Raw genomic sequence first — 20,425 nt, forward strand, 5'->3', positions numbered from 1 at the left:
GTATAATAATTGATTGATAAAACGCGTATTGAATTGAAACGTGAATATTTGAGGTGAAAGTGATCCACTCGGTGATATGATCCATTCGGTGATGAATCACGTTATATAGAAAATTTTCCAGTAATTTTATTAATTAAAAAAAAGTGTACAATTATATACAAACGAATTTTGTATATAAAATAAAATGACTCGTAATAATATGATTTATATACTAATGAACTACGTTATAAGAATATTGAATATTTGGTTTTGTAAAGAGCTTTAAATATGTGAAATATCTCCACTTGTCATGCTATTTTTTCCGTACACGATGAATATTCATTAATCACTAGAGAAAGATTTGTGGAATTATATGGATTGAAGTTTCTATGAAAGAGGAGATCGTGGAGACCTCTGAATAAGCTATTATTGCTTAGTCAGCTACTATACTGACGACATCCTACATATCCTAGGGTCCACCAGTCTTTGCTCTGTGATTATTGGCCATACTGTCCATGCCACCTTCCTCATTTGATGAATGTTGCAGTCACCAGCTTGCATGAATGACGGTGGAAAATGTGAAAAGTACCTATCGCTGTCCCTGGATTTTGTGCCTCTCCACATTTCCCTCAATCATGTTGAGATAATCTAGCCTTTGAGCCTCAAACCCTTCCTGGTAGTCCCGACTGACCAATATCTTGGTCTCGAAACTAGGCATTTCCCATTGTCTTTTATCAGGTCCATCTCGCTCATCTGTAATGTTAGTCGCGAAGCTCTTTGAGCGACTTGCGACATCATCATTCCATTTCTCCCTCTCAACATCTAGTACTTCTTCATCCACGACAAAACTTTCGCTTTCCACCATGTGCCTTGCAACAGAGTACGGTGGAAATGGTTCTGGAGCTAGAAGGGGTGCATCCCGCGCTTTTGAAAGCTCAAACATCTCAATACATCTGCAAGGAAGATGTCATCCATCTTGAAGAACAACGTCACTCTCTGTACAAGGATGCGGAGGGTCTTGACCAGCTATAATATAGACTTTTCTACGCCGCCGAATGTGCCTATTAACCTAGTTAAGGGTTTATGTATGTCTCCGTCCGAAGTGCGTGCAAAATTGGGCAATCACCTGATTGGTAATGCAAGGTTCTTCACTTTATTAAAGCCTCCTGTATCTTGGTTGCCGTGAATTGATCGTGGAAGAGCAGAGAGAAAATCGCTTAGCTGGGCGGTTATATGTTGCTGAGGCAGGTATAGAATATCCCATTTGAAGTCAAACCAAGTTTCGGCAAGAGTATGGGTGTCTTCGCGGTACCTATTTATAAAGGCACGCTCATAAAATCTTGTTGCGATATGATAAGATTCTCGATCAACAAACAAGATGTCAGGAACTGGAGTTTGTGATCTGAACGCCCAAACTTCGTCCACAGAATTTACAGGTGACTTCACGGGGCTGTGAGTTAAAACGACCACCCTAGGTAGGGGAATACAGTATTCCCATACGAATAGGCGGATGTCCGTGGGCAAATCGTTGAATTGAGCGAACAACGCCGGCCTGATCTCTGTTCTGGAAGATAGGGACATTGTGTTGTGAATGTTGATGGAATTGCTTGTGTTGTTGATGAAGGCGATTTTAGGGCTTATGTAGACGCACACAAAGAGCTAAATTCTGACTCAGCATATAGGAACTTGACTTGATATCACACTGTTTTCTTTATTCTCTAGTCTTTCGAACAAAATTGAGTACTTATTTGACAATGAATTTTGCAACTTTGCATGAGACAGATAAATGTATAATTAAATTAAGAATTGAACACAAACATGCGAATGCGAACAAGAGCCTGCCCACCTAGGTAGCTTTTCAAGACAGAGAAATAGTTTAATCAAAGCAGACAAATAACAGTTTATCAGAGTCAAAGATGATAACGAGGAGTCACTGTTGATCAAATACAAGAAATCAAGAACATCACGTGCAAGGAAGAATCAACAATCATATGGCAACTGTTTTTCATTTTGATTCCCCGTCATTTGATATGATCTGGTTTTTTTATACAACAAAGGAAGTTTTAATATTGAATTACTGGCCTCAGCTCAATCTTTTCCATGCCGATGATTCTGCAGTGTAATGATTATCAGAATCTGAAGCTCTTCATAAATTGTTCAGCCTTAACACCGCGGCCCCGGTTGAAAGGACGAAATATGGAAATGAGACGAGTAAACGAGAAAGCAGTTATCGAAAGTGATACGAAGGCTAAGCAAAGATGCGATTTTTGAATGTACGTGAGACAATGTGACTGCGCCGAAGAGTATGATTTCCTCAATGGCTAGATGACCACTAGAATATTGATTCAAGCGAATCTCTCCGTAAAGATGCTCCTTGGCCAGAAAACTCAAGGAACAGTAAGTGCCACATTCATCCCCTAGCATAAGGATGAAAGCCTCTATTGCCACCCCTTCCACCACCCCTATAGTTCGCACCAGGCTTTCCAGCATTCTTCGGACCTGTCGGAGCACCGGCAGGAGCATTTGGTGCGGCCGCAGGAGGAGCAGATCCCCTGTCACTTCCTCCACCTCCACCTCCACGACCTCTTCCACCAAATCCACCACGAGCTCCGCCACCACCACCACTGCCTGGCTGAGGAACATCGTCATACATACCCTCCCAAGAAGTTGGTCCACCACCACCTCCACCCATTCCATATCCACCGCCACCACCGCCGCCTCCATATTGAGATTGTTCGCGTTGAGCACGTCTCATTTGTTGTTGTTCGTACTTTTGTTGCTCGAAGAGGCCTTGTTCATAGGCATTGTAGCCAGGCGTACCCATTCGACCACCTGGGTTACTCCCACCTCCAGCCGGAAAGTTACCTCCTTGTCCACCCATGGCCTGTTGCATTTGCATTTGTTGCATTTGCTGCATCTGTTGCATCATAGCTGGATTCATACTAGCCATTGCCGCCATTCCAGCTGTTGGACTTTGAGGACTTTGACTACGCGCGCCAGCACCACCTCCCCCTTGCATTTGTTGTTGCATTTGTTGCATTTGCTGCATCTGAGCCATTTGGGCCATCATGGCAGGATTCATGCCACCGGGCATTCCACCAGGCATTTGTCCTCGCCCCCCGCCCATGGCCATTTGTTGTTGCATCAGTGCAAAATATTGTTGCATGCGCTGCCAATATTGAGCCATTAATTGAGGAGTCATACCACCTGGGACATTCATCTGGCCACCTTGTTGCTGTTGATTAGAATTCTGAAATTCTTCATTGGGGTTTCCTCCTTTCTTGAATCGACTGCCTCGTGGCCCCCTGGTTTCTTCCTCTTCTCGTATGTTGCCTCGAGGCTGGGCTTTCTTGACCTCGATTGGCTTTCCATGAATTTCGAGTGGAGCCTCCAAGCATGCTTCAACAGCGGCTTCACTATCGAATGTGACGAATCCAAATCCTCGTGGTCTACCAGTGTCTTTGTCCATCATAAGAGTGGCATCTACAACTCGTCCAAATTGTGTAAAGTACTCTTTGAAATCTTGTTCGGAAGCATCCTGACTGACACCACCAACGAAAATCTTGCTTGTACGTTCTTGCTCGTCTCTGGGAATAGCGCGTTTGGGATCAATCTTAAAAGTTGAATGTGAGTGAGTGCCTTTTGAAGCCAATGGGAGAATTTTGGAAGGATAAGAGCGTAAAGAATTGTTAAAAGTTTTGAGATCGGGTCTTACTATTTTGCCGTCAAGGTAATGTTCTTTAACCATGACAATATTGACAGTCCGGGCATCTTTGAATGTCAGGAATCCAAATCCTCGAGATCGACCAGAGGCACCATCTCTCATAACAGTACATTCGAGTACTTCACCAAATTGTGAGAAGTAATCCTTCAATGATTCTAAAATCTAGAGTTAGTGGTCATACAGGGGTTAAGCGTAACATTGAATTTGGCCATCTCACCATCTGTCGTTTCCCAATTCAATCCACCAATGAACATTTTACTAAGCAGGAAAAAGTTAGCATTCTGGCCATACTTATCAATTCATATGGCGACAATGAGAACATGCAAAGAAGTCGTCCCATATTAGTTATCTTCAAAGCAATCAGTGCACCAGTGCTTTCTCTTAGGCTGTTTCATATCTCGAGACGAGATGACATCCAATTCTCCATTGTTGACTGGAAAAATAATTTGTAACTGGGCTGCAGGCGAAGGAGCAAGGGTAGGTTGGGGTTTAAGGGACCACATCTGGCATTTGATGGAGCTTTCGACATATCCAGCATGATGTTAATGCCAGGTACACGCCCAAGCAATGACCGTCTAACATTGCCTGCAAATCATGCAATAACGATAGAACAGATGGCACCATAAGACATCCAAAAAAAAATCGCGTTTTTTTGCTATCGTGATGCTAGGTACTGGCGTCGAAGCTATGGGCTATGGCCTATCTGTGTCTGTGGCTCTATGAAGATTATATCGACAATAGGCTATGTAGTAGTAGTAGCAGGTTTGACTATTGCCGTTGTGGATGGCGAATGCATGTGGTGTGTATACCCAATTATCTCAAATCAAATGACTCTGAGCTTATTCCAACGCCATTCCCTCTCCATGTTCCTTTAGCCTTGAACCAAGTCCAAAGTATATACCCAATGCCAAAGCAGGATATAGTATTGGATCAAGCGCCCCAAGACCCCTTCACACAGCCAATTTAACCCCCGAAAGCTCCCATCCAAATTTACCCGTCTCAATCTCACTTGATTCCATTCCTGATCACAACTCCAGTCTCCAAATGTGCTGCCAGTTCATATCCTGACTGCATCAATCCCAACCCATCATATCCATGATCTTCATATACCATGCTTGGTGTGAGTTGAGCCCGGAGCTCCGTGACTACAGTCATATTGCAAATGTGCAGAATAGCAATGATAAAGTGTAAAAGAAAAAGTTTGTAATCTTACCCATCTTCCTTGATACCTGGTCCTTGTGCTTCATCCCTGGCCGAAGGAGCATCATAACCACCCCCATTGCCATTCCCGCTTCCCAGATTGAAATCTATGTCCTCATCCACATCTTGTTCACCATTGTACATTTGTTGATCTCCATCTCCATCTCCATTTTGTGGATTTTGTTCAATATCCTGTTCGGCTTGTATTTCAGCTTTGGTTTCTGTGGTTGGGGCTGATGGTTGGACAGTAGGTTCGGCCACTGCCTCTGATGGGTTTGCGGCGTTATCATCTTCGGTGTACCTAAATGCAATGTGTCAGCTGAATGTTTTGCGACGTGTTGATAGAGGTGCGACCACCCGTAAAATTTTGGACAGTAGGTGTAAGGTGAATAGTACATACAGGTCAGCGAAGAGATCTTCCTCGAAATTCTCGGCTTCAGCCATGATGAGTCTGTCTGCTTTCTGTGAGATAAGTTGATCAAATTCAATCCAGGGTAAACTAGTAAAGTGATGCGCGACTGCCGTTTCGTATGCTTCTCGATGAAGAAGCGTTGCGAAAGGGCTGCAGTCTTGATTGCAAGTTACTAGAAGCAATGAGAAGAGTCAAGAAGTGTGTCGAGAGAGTTCTCGAGGTTGAGACTTCAATGGAAAGGAAATTGTAAGTGATGTAAATAGAGAGAAAAGGATTGATATGGAGATTCCAATTCAAGAGAGTAAATATCTAAATTGAAGGTCTGCTAGGGAGGAAAGGCCTTAAACCCAATAATAACATTTGAATCGATAGCATGGCGCGCCCTGGTCCGTTCCGCCTTAGTATGATTTTAGCGTACCAATTTTGAGCTAGCGGGGCTTTCCCCGCCTGAGCCTGCGCAATCTACCCGTACCATACCACATTCAAACAAAAGGAACAGTAATGACCTTCGAAATATAGAAAGACTACGAAAGGAATGAAAAACGGAGTATTGCAACTAGGTCGACCACTCTATGACGGGTTGTGAAGATGTTCTCTTCTTCCAATGGTAGCAAGAAACCAGTACAACAGGTGTGTATTGCCATTGTCCAAGTTGCCTGTGTTATCCAGCTGACTCGAGCCACTATTGTAGGAGATGGTTCAGGTTGGTCAGTTTACCCCCCCCGTACCTTCTATCTTGAAGAATGCGCAGATTTCTGCATGTTGAACTATGCGCAATGTGTTCTCTTTATCCAACTGATAACTAACCTTACATTGTAGAACGTGCCGAGTACGTTTCCAATCGAGATCTCTTTGCGCCCCGCTTGGCAGAAGCTTTGAGTTGCAGGTTTGAGATATGAATCCCAGGGACTGACATGAACAGATCATCATCTCCTTTTTGGCGTGCCCGAACAGCAAGTGGTCGCCGTGATGCATCGCCTAAGAAGCAAAGTAGCGATTCGGGACCCGGACTTGTTGTAGGAGCTGGATACTCTCATGCCGACATACTGAAGTTTGATAACCTGCACGTTTCACAATGTCGTCGTATTATAGAATACCAACTAACCTAGAATTTAGATCATTATCTAACACTTCACGCCCCAGAACACCTCCATCCAATCCCTCGCACAAGCATCGAAGCAATACTCCACCGCAACGAGGTCCGGCAACATTGTCCCCGCCACCTCGTAGGACCTATACAGATTTCATATCGCATACCAATAATGATTGGGCTGCAGATGATGAAGAGGAGGAAGAAGACGAGTATGGATATGAGGATGATGATGGGGATGATTTCGGCCTTCCAAGTATCTCCAGCAAGAAGCGCAAGAACCAGAGCCGTCTGAAAAGTGCGTCGGCTGGTACCGCAGTTGAAGAAGGCAGTACCGCTCCGTGGCGCTCTAGTTTTGGGGCGAGTGCAATGGGCTTAGGGTCGCGAAGAATGTCAAACAGTGCAGATATTGCAATCGAAAGACCAGCGCCAAGTTACCCAGTTGCAAAAAAGAGCGAAGGGAAGATACTCCGGCCTCAATATAAAGAAATACTTCGGGATCCAGCAAATTCTCTACATCTAATAGATCACCCTCCAGTACCACTTAATGCCACATCGAAAGAAGTAGATGCATACGGAGCCCGGATAACACGAATAAATAAATTTAAAAAGATATTACAAGCTACATCGATACCTTTGACCGAACTCAGAGATGCCTCTTGGAATGGAATACCAGAGGAAGTTCGTGCAATGTCATGGCAACTCCTACTTGGTTATCTCCCGACTAGCAGCGAAAGACGCGTGGGCACACTAGAACGTAAACGAAAAGAATATCTTGATGGGGTACGACAAGCTTTCGAAAAAGGCGGCACTAGTTCTGCTCCCACTGGCAAAGCCAGAGGACTTGATGAAGCAATTTGGCACCAGATCAGCATCGACGTTCCACGAACTAATCCTCACTTAGAGCTTTACAGTTATGAAGCTACACAACGATCTTTAGAAAGGATACTATATGTTTGGGCGATTCGCCATCCTGCAAGTGGTTATGTTCAAGGTATTAATGACCTTGTCACGCCATTCTGGCAGGTTTTCCTCGCTACCTATATCGCAGATTCAGATGTAGAAAGTGGTATGGATCCAGGGCAGCTTCCAAAACCAGTCTTAGATGCAGTTGAAGCAGATTCATTTTGGTGTTTAACAAAACTTTTGGATGGCATTCAGGATAACTATATTTTTGCGCAGCCAGGGATTCAACGTCAAGTGGCTTCACTTCGGGATCTAACCGCAAGGATTGATGAACCACTGGCCAAGCATCTCCAAGCAGAAGGCGTTGAATTTATACAATTTAGTTTCCGATGGATGAACTGTCTTTTGATGCGGGAGATTAGTGTTCAGAATACTATTAGAATGTGGGACACTTACTTGGTTAGTAACAGATGCTTCCTTTTTTTCCCCACCACTAACACGAACTATCAGGCCGAAGAGCAAGGGTTTTCAGAGTTTCACTTATATGTGTGCCTTGCATTTCTTGTAAAATGGTCCTCTAAATTGCTGAAGATGGACTTTCAAGAAATCATGATGTTTCTTCAGGCTCTACCAACGCGGAACTGGACGGAGACTGATATCAACATGCTTCTGGGAGAAGCATTTGTATGGCAATCCCTTTTTAAGGGCTCTTCATCACATTTACGTGGCAGCAGTAGTACTACACCTTCGAGTGCCCCTTATTAAATAAGCTTTGGATAGAAGCACTATACCAAATATCCACACTATTCAATATTGTGGATGAATGACTGGGATTCAGGTTATTATGGCGTTATTGGCGAGCGGTACATGAGAGACTCACAAGTCAGGTGTATATAACGACAGAGCCACAAAGATGTGTGGATTGGCAGAGGAATAATCATGCGTGTTGAGCTTTTGATATCACGGGATTTGGGGTCAGGACTTGGATTGGGCCAAGTCGTTCATCCCTTGGAGGAGACCTTAAGTTTCAACGTTCGTCGGCTAAGCTGCTGGGGTTACATTTATATGCACTTCTCAAACTAGGCAGATTAATAAAAGACAGAGTTCTGAGATGGATGTGCATTGATTTATGTCCACGTATTATGTTCTGTTTAATTATGTGAATCAGGTAACACAATGCTATGGATGATAAGGTGGGATACTTAATCATATCTCGATACTATGATGTGGGAATGTAGCCATGTGTTGATGACAGTTATTACACCTGACGATATCTCCAGCGTAAAATTAAGAGTTCATCTTCAGTATCTCTGATTTCACCCTGCACAAAATGTAACTTTGCTGATCATTGAATTACTGTTTAAAAATTGAAAAGATTCGATACTGTATTCCATCGAGACTTGTGTCTAGCAGCATGTCCTCGATACCATCTGTAGACATATTCACGTCGATCTTATCTTGTCCATGAATCTATAATGCAGCTCATTAACACCCATCTCTTTCGTATTTAACTCCCAACGCCCAACTCTAGACAATATAGAAATTGACCTTTTCAACTCCGAGTTCGCCCGATAGACAACGGCTCCATTCAAGAAGAGATACAAAAAAACATTTGGAGGAGAATATAGTATTAGCATGTTAGATTCAAAGCCCGTTGGATCCAAATCATTTCTTTCCATCATGACACTAAAATGCCACCTCCCTAACCTTTCCAGCCCGTCCCCAAACATCATATTCTATCCACCTCGCTACGCCCCTTCTTCCCTTTGCTACCACACCCGCTGGATTCATGACATGACACCCCTCGTACGTCAAGCAAAACGCTGGACTATCTACATCACACAAAACAATCGCTGTAGGTAATGGATAGATACTCAGCGCATTTGAGAAATCCCAATGCTGGGGTGCGATATTTAGAGGAAAAGGTGAAAGATGTCCCTGATCGAGAAGTGTCCTGGTAAGGCGACGCGCGGTATGGATATCGGGGTCGATTTCTGGAGGTGGTGTGGAAGAGGGAATTGAGGAGGGAGGTGGTGACATGTCTATATCTTCATCTTCGTCGTTTTCAGGGCTTGACTTTTGAGATGATTTGAGAGTGACAGCTGTACGGCGTAATCGTCCACTGACGTCGTCGCGGAATACTACCAGTTCACAGCTCATGCCAAATAAGCTGACTCTTGCGGGATTGCTCGTCCAAATGGCCTCTCCATCTCCTTTCTTCCCGTTTTCTTTTTCCATTTCAGTATTTGCGTTTGCAAAGGCACGTTTTATGCGGGAAGTGAATATTTCCGGTACGGGTTTTCTGGGCAGAGGAACTGTAGACCCGGATGAGAATGCTGAAACCCATGCGTCGTTGGGGCCTGGGATGAAGATGAATGTTGCTGTACTTAGGAGGGTAGGATATTCGGAGAGAACGGCGGCGAGGGAATCAAAATATTCTTTGTATTCTATAGAGCCTCCTGATCCGCCCCGAGCCAATACGGCATGAGAGACGAAAGAGCCGAGTAGGATAAAGGTCATAGGTGTGCAGCCTTCTGGCTCAGATGAGTACAGTGAAAAGATCTTTTTGAGGGCTTGAAGAGTTTGAGGAATGTCGAGATGTACATCACCAAGAATGACTACACGGCCTCTGGATGGAGGCGGGGGATCATCCGTATCTGTGTCAGGGGGAGGTGGCCGGTGAAGCTTTTGTTCAAGTCGTTGCATTTTAGTGCCTAGGGCGCGAGAACTACCCACGCCTAGAAAGTCTACCCAGCCGAAACCACCGCCGGCTGTGGTATCTCCCTCACCGGCTGTGCCTAGAGTCACATGACGGCGTTCAGGAGGAGGATGGCCGATGAAGAAGCCGACGAATTTTCCAGAAATAGTACCTCCTACGCCCCCATTTCCACCAAGACGAGATGACGTCCCAGTTTCATCTTCCTCGTATGTGCCGTCTACGAGTACCATCATTCCAGGGGCAAACCAGGCGCTATCTTCGGGGATGGCTGTTGCGTGTGTAAGATCGAGAGCGATGCTGCCCGTCAGGTCATTTATGGCGAGGGTACCAGTGGGTGAAATACTGAGGAGACCGAGAAGCATATGGGTGCTGCGATTGCGGCCGAGAAGATTAGCTATCGGCGTTAATTTGTATGATTGTTGTTGGGTGGTAATGGCGGATGTGCTACGTTGAAGAGAAGCTTTGCCACTTTGAAAAGCGGGCGTTTGGAAAGATTCATTGCGAAGTAGACGTTGATGTATAACATTATAGAGGTTTTGGAAGAGGAGTGTTTTATGGGATGCGGGTGGAAATAACGAAGGTTTGGAGGTATCTCTGTACTGCATTAGTCGATTCAGATGAAAGTTTATCATTGAAACATACCTATCAAAGTGCTTTTTAGCAACATTATATACTAGTCGAGGTTGCTCAAAAGCATCAATGACTTTTAACCACTTCCTTGGATCCATCAGGCCATCCTCATCTTCCTCGTCATTAACCTCCAACGTTGACATTCCCAAACTCGACTGACTATCCTCTCTAGGTATGTTCCCTGGCCGTAGTCCAAGTCTAGTATGATTGACCTCACCATATTGCGATGATCCCAATACCAAACTGTTCTGCCGACTTAATTCTCTTCCTACCACTATCCTTCCACCACTCATATTCCCTTCTAAAGCTTTCAGAATCTCCTTCAATTCCGTCCCCTCTCCATCGACAATAACACCGCCACTCCTATTCTTCCAGCTTTTTGCAACCTCCTCCAAAACCCTCTCTGCCAATCCTTCTTCCCTCCATCCTGTCCCACAATGCTTTCCAATAAAAGTAGCCAACACTTGTAATGCCGACGACGTCAACGTTAAACTATGCTTCTTTGTGAAAGTGCGAAAAGCCAATGGTCTTAAGGTCGCAGGTGGAAGGAGAATTGGTAGGATAATCGCTTTTGGTATAGGAGCTGCGGTGGGGTTGAAGGGTCGTATAGGATGTACTGGAGTTGCAAATGCAGGCGACGATGAGGGGATAGGATTCGAATTTGTAGCGGGGGTAGCAGGAGGTCTGAAGAGCGGAGGGGCTTTTGATTTCGTTGTAGAATTTAGACGAGCCATATCTTCAGTTCGATTTCCAAGCTCCCATATAGATTGTCGTTTTAATCGTTCTCAACCATGCATTTCGTAAATTCATATATGCTTCATACATTTACTCAATATTTTGATCAAGGCTTGTGAGACGCGTTATTGACGCGTAAAAGTTAAAGTGCTTTCGAGTTTCGCGTAAAGCTCAGCTGATCCCTGCAAACATAGTCCTTCAGCAACTTACGACTTTGAGCTTCAAAAACAAGTTATTGTCTTATTCAATATCGTAAATTCATTTCTCTATCACTTCCTAACTCCACCATTTATCAATTGTTAATGTTCTACAGTTACAATTGATCAACGACAGTGACCTTTTCCAAAGCTGTGCCAATTACCTCGTTCGCACGCCTTAAACTCCCACTTGCTCACCTATAAAGCTACAATGGCGGAACCAATCGAACCACCCATCACCTTATCCACGCAAGCATCCGCAGATTTGGAAGCATACAATTCGGCCAAAGTATCGCTCGCCGAATATTGTGCAAAGGGAACCGCTGAATATGCGCAAAAGCGTTACGACGATGCCGTAGATCACTATGCGCAAGCCGCCGAATTGCAAGCTGAAATCAATGGAGAAATGTCCCCGGAGAACGCAGAGATTCTGTTCTTGTATGGAAGAGCCCTCTTCAAAGTTGCGCAGCAACAAAGTGATGTATTGGGTGGTAGAGCTGGAGGTGAGAAACAAAAGCCTAAGAAGAAGAATGGCGCAAAGAAAGTAGATACCATTGCAGAAGAAGATAAGACCGTTAAGACAGAAGACGAGAAAAAGGATGAGGCTGGAAAGACAGATGCAGAAGAAAAGGCAGATAAAGTGGCCGAGGAAGAGGTTGCGATAATTACGAATGGAGGCGCTGCCAAGAAAGAGGAGGGTTCCAGTACAAATCCAAACAAGCCTCTGTTTACGTTCACGGGAGATGAGAATTTTGAAGATTCAGATGAGGAGGAAGAGGAAGCAGAGGAAGAAGATGAAGAAGATGATCCCCTCAACATTGCTTTCGACATTCTGGATTTGACCCGTGTATTATTTGAGAAGAGGTTGCAAGCGGATGAGGGAGAAGGCAAGGGAAAAGAAACTGGCGACAATCCTATGACTACGCATATCAAAGAGAGGCTTGCGGATACACGGGATCTCTTGGGAGAGATCTCTCTTGAGAATGAAAGGTACATGAGGTCCATGATACAAATTTCCACCACTTGCTAACATTTACACAGATTTCCAGCTGCAGTAGCAGATTTCAAGGAATCCCTCGCCCTGAAACAAAGTCTTTTCCCAGAAGAAGATGAACAAATAGCCGAAGCGCATTATAAGTTATCACTCGCCCTCGAATTTGCATCAATCACACAAACTGAAACCGATGATAAGAAGCCTAACGCAGGAGCCGACAATGTTGACGAGGAAATGAGAGCAGAAGCTGTCAAGGAGTTGGAATTGGCGATCAAGAGCACCAAACTCAAGCTACACAACCAAGAAGTTGAATTGGCAGAGTCGGCCGTCTCAGAAGATAATGACGTTACGAGACACAGAATCGCCGATGTTAAAAGTATCGTGGCGGATATGGAGCTTCGTGTACGTTATCCCCTTCCCTTCGCACAGATTTTCTCCCGAACTTCTACATCTAGCGCAACATACTAACATCCCTGTTACACAGCTCAAAGAACTCCGCGCTCCACCTGTGGACATCAACCAGGCTTTGGCTTCAGCTCTCGCTCCAGCTGGTGCAACCCAGTCCAACGCTATGAGTGGCATTCTAGGAAACGTCCTCGGCGAATCTGCATCTGATACCGCTGCACGTGTTGAAGAGGCCAAAAAGACAGCTACAGATCTAACAGGTTTAGTTAGACATAAGAAAAAGGAAACCAAGGATTTGCCAATACAATCAGGCTCAAAGAGAAAGGCAGAAGAAGAGCCGGAAGTGGAAGGCGAAAGCAGTGATGGAGGAAAAGAGAAGAAAGCCAAGGTCGCTAGTGTAGAGGAAACTGCTGAGAAGACTGCTTAGTTTTTTTCCCCTTTAGTGATATCAGGCCGAGATGAAAAGAACAGGAATATTTTAACGACAGGGGAACGATTGGATCCAACAGTGGAAGCAAACCGAGTTTGTAATAAAATGACTGGTGCTAGGCTGGCGTCTATATCAAATCACATAGGATACTATGGATTGTTTTCAGTGATCATTTCGATTCACTGTGTATGTACGATGAATGATAAATATGGTTTCAATTACGATACATGATTGAGGTCGAGGATCTGAATTGGAATTGCAAAACTTTTTCTTTTGCAATAGGGAGTGAGAGAGAGGGTGCTGTAGAGGTTGTAAATGAGTTATGAATCGGATGCTAAAGAGAGTCTCGATTGCTAAATCTAATGATAGTTTTCCGGTGAGCTCCCACATAAAGCTCACCGGGAACGCACCAGTAATTAATGAACTTCGAAAAGAGCACCAACTCTCTCCAGTAAACTTTATTATTAACAGTCGAAAAATTCAACCCCAATTATCCATGTATCGAAAAACACAATTTCACTACAATCTCACAATCTTAAGGCAACGAAATCATGGATCATTAACAGAATTAGATAGTTCGCATGATACTAAATGGATACTATGTACCTATATTGTAACTATTCATGAAGCTATTAAGAGAGCCTACGATTCGGGATACTGGAATTTGTTTTGAATTTCCCGATCCTTCGTTTCCTCATTCCATCCATCCGCTCCATTCCATTCCATTTCATTCCATTCCTAGCCGTTGAGGTTCCCCAAAAATCAATCGCCAAACTCCATGCTATACCTGATATTACCATTTAGCAACCCCAACAGACAACAACGATAAAGCTACTACCCAGTGCTAACTTTTCTCTGCTTAGTGGGATTTAAATGAATGCCCATCTTTTCTACTCTTCTCGCATCTCACCTCACTCCAGAATTTAGTTCCGAAGATCACTGTCTCTCATCGATCACTTCCACCTCTACCTCTACCTCAACTCTAAGACCCCCTCATCCAACACTCCAAACAGCACCTCCACTTCCCTCTGCACCTTTCCGATTTCTTCTGCCAATTGTCCCGTTACCAGAATGAAAGCATATAAGATTTCATAATCCTCATCTTTCACTATGACACCCTGACTTGACCTTCTCTGCACTCCGGTCCCTTGCAACTCTAATCCGCTAGAATTTGACAATCCATCATCCTCATCATTTACTTGCGCGGATTCGTCCTCGTTCCTGCGACGGTTACTCATCGACATGTTTTTTCTATATTGAAAAATCTTTGCTAGAAGGCGATCACGGGAATGAGCCGTGCTGGGAAGACCGTCTGTTAAGAGAGGGTACTCAAGTTTCATCGAGGAGGCCATGACTGTTCATTATTAGTGTCTTGTCAATTTGTGACTTTGAAGCGGCGAAAAGTACAAACCTTGAAACAAATGGCTAATTCTCGCACAAAGCTGCGCTCTTTCGTCTTCCGTGAATTTCAATAATAAAGCTTCACCCTCACTAGCTTCAGCATTCTTTTGGATAACCACATTCATAGCATGAAAAGCATCCAGCATTTTAGTCGTAGCTTCGATTATTCGTCCATAGGTAGCAGATGGGAATGGGCCTCGAAGTTCAAATTCGCTTGTGGCCGAGCTTCGAAGTTTGTCAAGTACAAATATATACCTTTGAAATTCGAATTCTTCCCTTAAATTCATGTACGCATATTGAGACTCGCCTTCTACAATCGTTGATAGTGGATCCCTTTTCCAGACAAGACCCATTCGTAACCACAAAAGTGACAAACCTTCTTTGAACTTTTGTCTTGCTGAAATCGGCCATACGACTCTTGTGATGATCAACCCCCAGATACAACCTGCAAGAACTGCAACAACTCTATGAAATGCAATTTCGGTGATGATTGGTCTGACACCACCTTCGTCGTCATCGTGATCGGAGTCTTTAACTGACAAAGAATACGCGTACAAACAAGAAAGATTGTAGGTAAGCATGATAAAGCGACCGAAAGGGCCATTACCTTTTGCAATAATAATATAGAAGCATGGCAAACTGACAAGCCATCCGCAGAAAGCTAATGCGTAAGGATTACCGGCACAAATGACCCAAACCACACATGCGATCACGGCGCCGATGAAAGTACCAATAAAACGAGCCCAACCAGTGGTATTAGATGCTCCAATTGTCATACTACACACTAACATGTAAGACAAAAGTCCCCATTCTCCTCGGTAGTGCTGATATGTTGGTCTTGTGCCGGGAATGAAAGCAAATAGAGCATAAAGAGCAGCTCCGAGGCCAACCTTTACGGCAAACCGAACTAGAAATCTGTCAGAGGGGGTGTAGCAGGCTTACTTTAGACGTCACTCACTATCATCACGATCTAGAAATCGTACTATGCACATTGCCTTCCGACGTAGAACACCTCCCTTAGTCTCTGAGTTGACTTTAGAAGTGATTTCAATTTTTCTATATCCAAGCCTGTTACGTAAAGGATCAGGAATATCTTTGGGCAATTCATTGCCTACATCCCTCGCAATAAGTTGTTCCTGCTCTTCATCGTCGATAGCATCTGCTTTGAATTGACGATTAGACTTTCGCCAAAACATGAGCCATTTCCACGAACGATGTTTTGAACACTCCACTTCTTCTTTCAATTCTTCTAGGATTGCCAAATAGTTTTGCATCTCGCTTGCAAAATCTTGTAGATTGAAACTAAAATGGCCGCAACTTGCAGCCACTTCTTCGAAATCAGCTTCAATACTTTCGGGGCGGGTTCTATCAAGTTCTTTAGATTTATAAAGTTCCTTCAGTGCTTGAGCTCTTGCGTTGCTGTAGAGTTTTCTACAAATACGTTGTTAGTTTCTAGGCTTATAGAGGTAAGTTAGAGATATCCTTACAATGCTTCTGTCAGACTTGATCGGAAATGTTCATTTATAGTAATGTGGTATTCGGGCCCTTGGGCAAATGGTAGCTCTTCTAGGATTTGCGAAAGTGTATATGCGAGAGACTTCATTGACGGGCCAAGATGAAGAATAAATCGTCCAAAAATTTCCGATGGAGATCGAACCGTAGGCATAACTATACTCGATAAAGTGGTTTCGGTACCTTGGCGAGTAAGAAACTTGGGTCTCTCTGAAATGGCATCGAGATCACTGCCCTCTTCCGACGCTTCCTCAATGGCTCCAAGGACTGCAAAACGATCTGATTTGCTGCTAATGGGTCGACTGAGGGGATTTGTTTGGGAAGGCGGGAAGCTATGTGAGCCGGTTGGTGTTGCGCTACTTAATGGAGGTTCTTGAAGCAACGAAAATTGTGTCAATGCAGCACTCCGTAATCCTCCAATGGACTGGGCAAGTGTTTGCATGCAACTAACAAGCCTCGCTTCAATCGCGTATTCGCTTTCAGTGCCTAGGATGTAATGTTCCAGTTTCGCCTCCTTTAGATTCTTTGTGAGCTGAGTGAACACAGATTTGTATTGCTTTTGAGCTCGATCAAAGGAAGTCGAGCGCAAATCATTTTCCGAACCACTAAGGAACCCTCGAGTAATCATAGTAAGCATGTCCCCAAATGAGTCCGTGGTCTTGATCATGCTTTCTCGGAGCTCTGCTCGAGCGGATATTGGCCATGCCTTTTAGAAATCAGTAATTGGCCTTAACCGTTGTAAAGAAGAGAGTGACTGACCAATAAACTGACGATTGACGTTGAAACCATCCCCATAATAACCATTTTCATGACCTGTACGATTTTGTCATTCGAAAAAACACCCACTTGCACCGCATTCTCTTTTGTGATGACCGTAATGATGGCCAGACTTGCCAGACTACAAGCAACACTAACTAATGGGGCATTGTAGGCCTGCTTGAACCAGCCGATAAATCCTAGACCACCCCCACAAAACACTATGAGAATAAGGGTATAACCAAGTTCTATGAGGCCCAATTGAGTTTCGCAGTACACCGAGACCGCCATGCTCGACACTGATATGAAGACCGCGTATAGGAATGCCGATATACCCAGTATTGCGGCTTCAATCATGGAACCCGATGATCTCGCTGGGTGAAAGTATACCGTGATCGTGGCAACCATGTGTTTCCCATCTTGTTGCCCTAGAAAGTTGGCCAAGTGCGGTGAGAAAGTCGCCAGACTCCCAAGTGTGTATGCTAACGAGCATTTCAGAATTCCCTTTCCAGTAGGTGTTTTTATCCATTGTGCAAATTCCTTGGAGGATTTAACACAGTTTTTCCAGCCCCTTTGGAATCTGTTTGTGTCTTCTCCCGTCAAATATAGACCCAGACCCAAACCTTCTTCATGTGGATGTGATCGCGCCGGTCCGTCAAATCCGGAAGGACTTCGTAGTGTAATTTGTCTGCGAACTCGTTCTCCTGTACTAGGTAATACAAATGTTCCATTCCGTAGTTTCTATTGTGGTGTGGCACAAGATTAGTTCTCAAACTCCTCTCTTGCTCGAAATCCTATGGCAACATACCCCTCGCTTTGCTCCATTCTTCCCAAACCTTCTATCTCGTTGAGCGTCTCGATTTACGGGCGACGCGCTGGAACCTTCTGAAGCCGATGGCGAGGAACTCATGATAGCTATTCCCGTTCTTTCATAGCTTGTTTTTGTGATTACAAAAACAATCGGATTTCCTTGAAGTTGGAGTTGGGTGATCTGAGATTATCGGTGGCGCAGGTTGCAGCACTAAAATATAGCTACCCCGGATTCTTTGTTAGGCGCTAAGTGGACCACCCGTCGACAACCAATGTAGAAGATAGAAATGAGTTGTTATGAGTATCTAATAAGAAGGGCAATGACAAGGGTAAGAAAAGGGAAAGGTAAAAGGAAGGGAAGATTTCTATCATTTGTCATCGACAAGATAATGAATGTTCCCAACTTAACATGGATACAAATCCGATGGCTTTCTATCACCGCGACAGATTTCCACACTATCCCAAATGGTATATCGCGACATATATCTGACTCCGATCATCAAGTCGCGTGTTGATCAGCCGGGCTTGGTGTAATGCGATTTCAAGATTCGGATATCAATACCACTCAATGCTACTATACGGTTATACCGCTCAGCCTACGCTGCACAACTAAGTCCACGTGGTTGGTTTGGTTGAGCTTCAGATCGTCAAAAGTCTCACCTGATTTCTTCTCATATGCATGCCATGACCCTTACAACTTCAGCTCGTCAATATCAACATGTATGTATGGTGGACCATTCAATGATCGATGGTGTATTACAGATTTCCGACTACTATGTATCGGACTATGTTACATTTGAGGAACTTCTTCAATGGCAGTCAATATCTGTGCTCAGTCTATCTCTTCAGGAACTAGAGCCAAAGATTGCATTGTTTCTGGTACGATGGATTCCAAATTTCTCAATCGGCCTCTGTTAGCGTTTATCAATATGAGTCTTCGGACAAGTCGAATTCCAGCATTGCTTGCCGTAGCATCTCTAGAAGTCCAAAAGGTGCATCGATGTCAACGATACATATTGTCTTCGAATTATCTCAACTTCCAGTGGACTCGAATTCCTGGTGCAGTACGTCTAGTAATCTCAAGTTGATTGCTTTCTTTTTCGTGTAGTCCTCTGATGCAGATCTAGAGGCAGAGTTGCTGTTCTTGCCGGTATACTTTTCTTCTTACTTCACATGATCATGGGTCTCTTAGTTCTTTTTTCCTGGTTAGATTTTTAGAAATTTCGCTCCAATTCCAATTCCAATTCCAATGATACATTTTGAGGTTTAAAATGTTGGCTCAATAGATTTTTTGTTGCTGCCTCTTGTCGGATTGTCTCAAGTGTATTACCCATTAGACTATGATAGAAATTTATCTCCTGTCGGCCGTAGGTTTCCCCAGAAATCTAGTATTTCTTGGTTTAGTAAATGTTGAGGTTATTCCTTCTTCGTATGGCGGCATGGCAAACAATGTATTACTAGCATTTGAGAATCGAAGAAAATTCTGTTGTCCATGAAGCCACCCAGTCCATCGCGATGATCAACATGTATGTTGGGTAAAAAAAGGGTTCTGAAGCTGATAGACAGGTTTCGTGTGTATATCTTCCCCACTTCCACCAAGAGAAGACTCTCGCATCTACATTCTATAATCCCACACAACCTCATTGCACCAATTCCCAAATCACGAATCCCATTTAGCTTACAGGAAGATTCTCTGGAAAACCTTATCCGGCCACTTAAGTCAAGCGTTTAGGGCTCCAATCATCACAATCTCTAAGTATGAGAGATCGATCAAATGCTAGTTATCATCCTGCTGCTTTCCAAGCTCCGAATCTGCAAGATAAAAAACCCTTTTCCTTTCCGTTAAACTACACGGGTGAGCCCGCACCTAATATTGAAGGGGCAAGAGAAAATGGTAGACCTGGGGATGCAAGTGATCGTAAAGATGATGCAAACAAGAAAAAAGTTTCTAAAACGAGTGATGCAGATACTCGTGGCAGCTCTCGCGATGAAGATGGAACTAATCGTATAGATGATGCATACAATAAGGAAGCTCCAAAAACAAGTGGCACGCATACTCATAGAAGCTCTCGAAATGACGACGTCGGTGCCCCGAACAAGCCAGCGAAAAAGGCTAAGAAGAAGACCGAAGAGGAGGGGGGCAATTCAGTGGATAAGAAAAATGGCTCTCGATTTGGAGGTGCTCTTTCTGATTTGAGGTCAAAGGTGAAAAGACGGTGAGAAAGCTGGGCTGGGCATAATGTTAACTTTGTAGCGTCTGTTCAGTTGCTTTGGGCATAGTTGCCGTATTACTACACGCGGGCTGATTGAGAAAGATCTGTGATTATGATAGTGATCACAAAATAATGAACTGTTCTAGTTGCAAATCATTGTGCCTTTGACTGCTTTATCATACGTTCTCGATGCAGCCCAATGAACACCCCCCGATGTCTTGACTCCTCCTTGTCATCCAGCCGTTTCCCATGATTTTAAGGTCAACCTCGCTGTATTTTGATAGTGTTGGATTGATTATCACTTCAGATTGT

The 20,425-nt window shown here is 44.0% G+C and overlaps 8 protein-coding genes across 8 annotated transcripts; 4 read left to right on the forward strand and 4 right to left on the reverse strand.

The window, feature by feature from the left end:
- Positions 1-568: 568 nt before the first annotated feature.
- Positions 569-1,560, reverse strand: EAF01_004279 (uncharacterized protein; the record flags this gene model as incomplete). The annotated part of the gene is made up of 2 exons (XM_038912533.1): positions 569-932; positions 1,106-1,560. The coding sequence occupies 2 exons, from the start codon at positions 1,558-1,560 to the stop codon at positions 569-571; spliced, it is 819 nt and encodes a 272-aa protein (XP_038772217.1).
- Positions 1,561-2,389: 829 nt separating this feature from the next.
- On the reverse strand, positions 2,390-5,347 carry EAF01_004280 (uncharacterized protein; the record flags this gene model as incomplete). The annotated part of the gene is made up of 4 exons (XM_038912534.1): positions 2,390-3,858; positions 3,921-3,961; positions 4,917-5,204; positions 5,304-5,347. The coding sequence occupies 4 exons, from the start codon at positions 5,345-5,347 to the stop codon at positions 2,390-2,392; spliced, it is 1,842 nt and encodes a 613-aa protein (XP_038772218.1).
- Positions 5,348-5,903: 556 nt separating this feature from the next.
- EAF01_004281 (uncharacterized protein) lies at positions 5,904-8,076 on the forward strand (the record flags this gene model as incomplete). The annotated part of the gene is made up of 6 exons (XM_038912535.1): positions 5,904-5,945; positions 6,007-6,022; positions 6,135-6,144; positions 6,238-6,378; positions 6,432-7,770; positions 7,822-8,076. 6 exons carry the CDS (start codon positions 5,904-5,906, stop codon positions 8,074-8,076), a joined length of 1,803 nt encoding a protein of 600 aa, XP_038772219.1.
- Positions 8,077-8,663: 587 nt separating this feature from the next.
- Positions 8,664-11,461, reverse strand: EAF01_004282 (uncharacterized protein). The gene is made up of 2 exons (XM_038912536.1): positions 10,673-11,461; positions 8,664-10,624 (listed from the first exon to the last, which is right to left on the reverse strand). The coding sequence occupies exons 1-2, from the start codon at positions 11,392-11,394 to the stop codon at positions 8,998-9,000; spliced, it is 2,349 nt and encodes a 782-aa protein (XP_038772220.1). The 5' UTR covers positions 11,395-11,461; the 3' UTR covers positions 8,664-8,997.
- Positions 11,462-11,803: 342 nt separating this feature from the next.
- On the forward strand, positions 11,804-13,418 carry EAF01_004283 (uncharacterized protein; the record flags this gene model as incomplete). Its single annotated transcript, XM_038912537.1, has 3 exons — positions 11,804-12,582; positions 12,634-12,988; positions 13,071-13,418. The coding sequence occupies 3 exons, from the start codon at positions 11,804-11,806 to the stop codon at positions 13,416-13,418; spliced, it is 1,482 nt and encodes a 493-aa protein (XP_038772221.1).
- Positions 13,419-14,392: 974 nt separating this feature from the next.
- On the reverse strand, positions 14,393-18,000 carry EAF01_004284 (uncharacterized protein; the record flags this gene model as incomplete). The annotated part of the gene is made up of 6 exons (XM_038912538.1): positions 14,393-14,775; positions 14,833-15,729; positions 15,781-16,253; positions 16,310-17,040; positions 17,094-17,831; positions 17,899-18,000. The coding sequence occupies 6 exons, from the start codon at positions 17,998-18,000 to the stop codon at positions 14,393-14,395; spliced, it is 3,324 nt and encodes a 1,107-aa protein (XP_038772222.1).
- A 712-nt stretch (positions 18,001-18,712) lies between these two features.
- EAF01_004285 (uncharacterized protein) lies at positions 18,713-19,170 on the forward strand (the record flags this gene model as incomplete). The annotated part of the gene is made up of 3 exons (XM_038912539.1): positions 18,713-18,964; positions 19,009-19,050; positions 19,111-19,170. 3 exons carry the CDS (start codon positions 18,713-18,715, stop codon positions 19,168-19,170), a joined length of 354 nt encoding a protein of 117 aa, XP_038772223.1.
- Positions 19,171-19,658: 488 nt separating this feature from the next.
- EAF01_004286 (uncharacterized protein) lies at positions 19,659-20,120 on the forward strand (the record flags this gene model as incomplete). The annotated part of the gene is made up of 1 exon (XM_038912540.1): positions 19,659-20,120. The coding sequence occupies one exon, from the start codon at positions 19,659-19,661 to the stop codon at positions 20,118-20,120; it is 462 nt and encodes a 153-aa protein (XP_038772224.1).
- Between the last annotated feature and the right edge of the window lie 305 nt (positions 20,121-20,425).

This window comes from Botrytis porri (genome assembly GCF_014898465.1).
Source record: "Botrytis porri strain MUCL 3234 chromosome Unknown BPOR_005, whole genome shotgun sequence".
NCBI classification, from domain to species: Eukaryota; Fungi; Ascomycota; class Leotiomycetes; order Helotiales; family Sclerotiniaceae; genus Botrytis; species Botrytis porri.